At 34.2% G+C, this 6361-nt stretch overlaps 1 protein-coding gene across 1 annotated transcript in view; it reads left to right on the top strand.

The window, feature by feature from the left end:
- Nucleotides 1-246: 246 nt before the first annotated feature.
- The window catches only part of LOC107749972 (collagen alpha-1(XXVIII) chain-like), a gene marked incomplete at its 5' end in the record, with an annotated part of 31137 nt that continues 25022 nt past the window's right edge, over nt 247-6361 (top strand). The window contains 4 exons of the mRNA XM_016565213.1: nt 247-358; nt 433-457; nt 1819-1974; nt 3823-4397. Of these exons, the coding sequence (XP_016420699.1) occupies nt 247-358; nt 433-457; nt 1819-1974; nt 3823-4397 (868 nt within the window). The remainder of the gene's footprint in view (nt 359-432; nt 458-1818; nt 1975-3822; nt 4398-6361) is intronic.

Raw genomic sequence — 6361 nt, 5'->3', positions numbered from 1 at the left:
AAATACACAAAATAATGTTCTTTTTAGCAGCATCATATGACCCCTTTAATGAAATAATTGGAAAAGGTACATGAGACATATCTATAGTGCAATATTGCAGTACGCTTTTAGGTTCACTTGTTTTGCAGTCTTGAGGGGAGACATGCAATACAACTAAAGAGTTCGGTGGGTCCTCCTCCCCTTAAAAGTGGGAGGGAAATGGGCTGTGACACAGCCTGAGGACGCCGTCTACTTCTGTTGACTCAGACAGAAGTGCACTTCACTTCAGAGCCTCCTTCATTCGCTCACACGTCACCTGAGGAACGCTGAGCTGCACACCTGCGCTGCTCGCTTGTGGCAAGAGGCTTTGCTGCCAAAGGTGAGTCACTTTTCAACATCTAATAAAAATATGAGTGTTTCTTTTAATACTGTCTTTGTGCTTTGCATTTTTAGTCAGGTAATAAAGTCTCTATGGAAGGTAATATACTACCATAATGTACAGTACATGCCAAGCAGGTTTGTATAAAAATAATATCAGTGTGAATTATAGGTTTTATGTGCCCTTGGAAATCGTTAACGGTTTATTGATTCATGTTTGAGAAGAAATGCATTAATTCAAAAAGAAAATAAAAAAAAGTGTTTTGCATAAAGAAAATGAGAAAAAATGATCTTTTTGTATTGCATGTGCATTCTTTTTTCATGTCATTAAAGCATGCTTCCTCTACAAATGTTTTAATTTGCATTATTATAAATGTTTTGTAACATATTAAAGGAAAGGAAATCACAGTAAAATAATCAAAACAAATACTTTTAATGTTCTGTAAATACTTTTTTCAATTTTTTTTCACAGTTATGGGAATAATTATATTATTATATAATATATTATTTTGATGACATTTCCCATTTGCCAAATTTCTTATTGCCATTTTATATATACAAATTGTCTTCATGCAAAATATAATGTCTAATTTTCATCTTTTGGTTTTGGCATGAAATGTGATCTTGAAGAGAAAGAAAATTAGAAAAAAAATATCTTTGCATTGCATTATTTTTTAATGACATTTAAGCATTGCTTCCTCCACATTTTTTTATTTTAAATTTGCATTATTATAAACAGTGTTGGGGAAAGTTACTTTTAAAAGTAATGCATTACAATATTGCATTACTCCATAAAAAAGTAACTAATTACGTTACTTAGTTACTTTTTATGGAAAGTAATGCGTTACGTTACTTTTGCGTTACTTTTTAAATCTGGACAGGGAAAAAAAAAAAGTAACTTGCGTTACTTATTTGAAAAAGTAACTCAGATATTCTCTTGTAAATTAAAAAGTAATGCGTTACTTTACTCGTTACTTGAAAAAAAGTAATCTGATTACGTAACTCACGTTACTTGTAATGCGTTACCCCCAACACTGATTATAAATGGTTTTGTAATGTATTAAAGTAAATATATCACACAATCAATGGCCTTAAAATAAGCTTAATTCTCTTCATGCAAAATCCTATTTTCGTCTTTTGATTTTGGCATGAAATGTGATCTTGCAGAGAAAGAAAATGTGCTTTACATAAAGAAAATTAGAAAAAATATCTTTGCATTGCATTATTTTCATGACATTTAAGCACTTCTTCCTCCACATTTTTTATTTTTAAATTTGCATTATTATAAATGTTTTTTTTTTGTAATGTATTAAAGTAAATATATCACATAATCAGTGGCCTTAAAATAAGCTTAATTCTCTTCATGCTAAATCTTATTTTTGTCTTTTGATTTTTTGGTCAATTGTGATCTGGATATGTTCTTTTCAAGTTTTTGATACTAATATATTATTATTTTTGCAGGAGTGGCAGTCATGGCTCATACGTTGAGCTGGTCTCTGTTGTGTTTTGGTTTGCTGAGTGTTTGGGCTCAAGATTTCTATGAGGAAAAAAACGGGCCAACAAGAGTTAAGACCAGGGGACAGACGGCAGCTATTTTGCAAAAAAATGACGGTCAAGGTGAGGTGACTCATTCATTGTTAATATGTGACAGTATGTATGCATGCAAGTGAATTAATATTTTTTGGTTTTTAAAACCCTCTTTACTCCACTGTGAAGATCCAATCAATTGGATCAAGTCCCGTCCTACATGTTTTCTCATTGAATATCCTGTTTCACTCAGATATGTCACATTATGAGGCTAAAATGGGTTGCAAATGTTGACTTTAAATGCTGCTTGTTCTTGACACCTAATGAGTGTCTTACCATGTATGTGCTATAAACTTATAGGTCACCTTCAGTACATCTCATGCTGTCTAAGAAACATAAAGCTAGTTTTATGCCTTAAAACATGCAATGTCATGTTACGACATACTAGACATAGCAGCATATTTAAAGAGCGTCTAGAAGGAGGATATGTCTGGATGTAGTGATTTTGGAGCCCTGAGGCATTCAGTTCTCCTAACATGAACATGATTTATTCATATCTGTATAAGACCGGGTAGGTCATGTCTTGTCAGCGGTGACATGAAGACTGATGAGCTGCTGTGTTGAAAGTAAGATCAGATGACAGATTGCATTGCTTCTTGAACCCAAAAAGGATCATTAGGAGACTTAGAGGATTAAGATAACATTGACATTTTCTGAAACATCCTGGAATAATGTAACTTTTAAAAGAAATGTAGACAGACAGATAGCCAGATAGATGGCAGGGCTATTCAGAACTGAATTTGCTTTTTAAATTCCAGATTGAATTGAGGTTGTAAACAGGATGTGGAATTTGAATTTAATGAAGTATGACAAATGGAACGACATGCAAAGAAATGCATATTGATGCTGTCAGTCTACTTTTTGATTGCTTTTAATTATTTTCTAACTATACACTTTTAAATAAATTATATATATACACACACACACACACACACACATATATATATATATATATATATGTGTGTGTGTGTCCTGCTTAGAAATATGTATTTCCTGGCCATTATTTTGTGTGTGTATCAATTCACTTTTATTTTTATAGATCACTTAATTTCCAACAATGATTTAATTTATTCAATACTTTATAAAATATTATATATGTAATGTATCTAATTTACTCCATATATCTTATATATAATTTACTCAACATTTTATAAAATATTATATAGCTAATTTACCTAATTCACACAATATATCTAATATATCTTATTTACTCAATATTTCATAAAATATTTATTTTTTCTTTATGCATTATGAACGTTATCATAAGCACAACATATTATATATTTCCAGAAACACACACACACACACAATTTTATTATTGACTATTATATTTTATTATTTATTATTTTCATAAATGCACTTTTATTTTATAGAACATTTAATTTCCCACAATTATCTAATTTACTCAATATAGTATAAAATATGATCTACTTTATCTAACTTACTCATATGTAATATATCTAATTTACTCAATATTTGATAAAATATTATATATTTATATATAAATTTTGATTATGTTATACATTCATTTTTATAATTTTATTTTAATAAATCCAAAAACAATGTGAAAACATTTTGTGGTTTTGATAGCTGTGCAAATTGATGACAATATTTAACTTAGTAAAGAGAAATATGTTGAATCATATTCTACATAACAGGGAATAAATGAATAATTAGTCAGTATAACTCAAGTATTTATGTTTTGTCACAAAACGTATTATGGACTAATGAATTTCCTTTGTTGTTTGACTGTGTTGAATTTCTTTGAATTTCCAATCAAATGAAAAGGGAGTCAGTTCTTAGATTTATAGCCAACTGTTTAATAGTTGAACTTTTCTTTAACACCGTTTTCTCTTTTTTCCCTCACTGTGGCATCAGCCATCTTGGATGAGGAATGCAGTCTGGAGTTGGCCTTCCTGCTGGACAGCTCTGAGACGGCCAAGGACAACCACCAGCAGGAGAAACAGTTCACTATGGACATTATAGAAGGCCTCCAGAGCATCCGCTTGGATACAGATCGCAAACTCAGCTGGAGAGCGGCCCTGCTTCAGTACAGCAGCCACGTCATTATCGAGCAGACCCTCAAACAGTGGAAAGGCTCGCAGAACTTCAAGAGCAGCATCGCACCGATGGCCTACATCGGCCACGGCACTTACACCACCTACGCCATCACCAACATGACCAAGATATTTGTGGAAGAATCGAGCCCAGAAAGCATCAAGATTGCCCTGCTCCTCACAGATGGGTCTTTTCATCCCAGAAACCCTGATATCTTCTCTGCTATGGCTGACGCAAAGAACCAGGGCGTGAAAGTCTTCACGATTGGCATCACCCGTAGCGCCAATGAACCTGCCAACACAGCAAACCTGAGACTGCTGGCCAGTACACCGACCACCAAATTCCTCTATAATCTACAGGACACGAACGTCATGGAAAAAGTCATAACTCAGATTGTAAGTATGATGTCTCCAATCACTCATTCTGTCCTCATACTGTATGTATAGGCAGGCCCACACAAAATTCTCCACAAATTTCCAGAACTGCTCAAATTCTACTCATTCCAGCAACTTGAGTATTTGTAGTCTCGCATAGCCAGACTTTCAGACTGACGGCAGAAGGTCTGGGAACCTTGGCCGCTTTGAATGGCAAGGACAGCCCAAGAGGCCATATGACTGACAGATAAAGCACCCAATCACGTTTCGGTTTGTGCCGCGTAATGTTTAGAGGCGTGGAAATGTCCCCACAATAACAAAACTCTTGTGTAAAACTCTTGGGCATATTTTAAAGATTCTATGCCACAAACTTCTTTCACATACTTTTAAAAATCCAGCGTTTAGTTGACCCTGATAAGCGCTCAGTATCACAGGCTTTCTTCTAACATGAGGGGGTTTGGCGTCATGGCTTATTTGTTTCCAGGCAGAACGTTAAAGAATGCGACACGCATATCTCCCAGAAATCCTGTATAATTCAACCAATTCGATGACGACTTCGAAACTCCCGAAGTGTTTCCAATTTTGTGTGCCATATGCATCAGACGTTCAGCCAACGTTCCATGGTGTGACGTCTGAGGCTGAGACTAGAGTATTTGTGTATTCATTATTTTGGCATCAGCTACCAATAAGGGTATATTCAGCTTCATGTATTAATTTTTAACATGTTTAAATCCATTCCACAGAATTCCACTGTTTTTTTGTTTACCTAAAATGAGTGCAGGAAATGCAAGAAGTCTCCAGATTCTCCAGAAGAGTAAAAGTTATAAGCTACTAACACTTCTCCAGCAGAGAAGTAGCCAACTACATAGCAGAGTCCTTTTTACACATTTGGGTATACAGATTTGATCCCATTTCAATTCACAAGATTTCATTTTGATTTGTCTTGATTCTGATTAATTTGTGCATATTTTAGTTTTATTGTCCATTAGTAGATTACAAAATCATTCAATATCATACATTTTCACACAGCCAATTAATAATATAAACTTGAAAATGAGTGTAACTTAATGTTGAAGGGTTCAGTGTGTGCATTTAGAGGATCCGTTAGACTGATTCAAACGGTAGCTACAGTAACTACTGAATCTTTTATTTTAGTAGTTTCATTTAAAGGGCCGACTCAGGTTTTTTTTTGGCACTGGTTATTGGTTGCGCTGTATGTTGTTGATTCACTAAATAGAACCGGTTCAAAAAAGTCATCGTGTATCAGTCATCGGGTCTACACTAGTCGGTCGTATTCATTCCAGTCAAAGTTCCAGTTCAACTTAACGTAGGATGTGGCCAATTCATTTCAAATTCACACTCATGTCTCAGTTCTTAAAATTCTAAAAATGACTAACTGTTATGTACTGTTTCTGTTAGTTTTATCTTCTTTCACATTATTATTATTATTATTATTATTATTCCACCACTGAACGTGATTGTAACTTGATGAAAGATCCAGTGAGTTCATTCATATGATTCCTCAGACTGATTCAGACATCTGAATCTTTTTAAATGATTCATTTAAAGAAACAAGTCGACTCATGAGACTCATTATTTGTTGCGATGGTTATTAATTGCGCTGTTTGCTTTTGATTTGCTAAGAATCAAAGAAATTCAAAAGAGTTATTCTCTTGGAGTCGGGCTGCACTAGTCGATGATGGTGTTGCACTGTACAATATTGTATGCACCCAGCGATGACAACTCAATAGAAATATGTATTTTCAGGCCATTATTTCGTGGTACATGGCCTTTTCATTTTAGAACATATTCCGAATCGGAATTTCCGATTGCAAACTCTGGTCAACTTCTTCTGGTGTGACGATCAACGTCTTTTGTGTCAGTTATATGTCAGTAATAATATGCTGTGCTTGTGGGAAAAAAAACAAAAAATCAGCCTAAACTGGTTTGCTGGTCTTAGTTGGTCACCTGATTGTTGGTTTCTT

Source organism: Sinocyclocheilus rhinocerous, unplaced genomic scaffold (genome assembly GCF_001515625.1).
Source record: "Sinocyclocheilus rhinocerous isolate Xijiao unplaced genomic scaffold, SAMN03320098_v1.1 scaffold3804, whole genome shotgun sequence".
Lineage (NCBI taxonomy): Eukaryota > Metazoa > Chordata > Actinopteri > Cypriniformes > Cyprinidae > Sinocyclocheilus > Sinocyclocheilus rhinocerous.
Note: the sequence above shows the minus strand (reverse complement) of the source record. Positions and strands in the feature narration are given on the sequence as shown.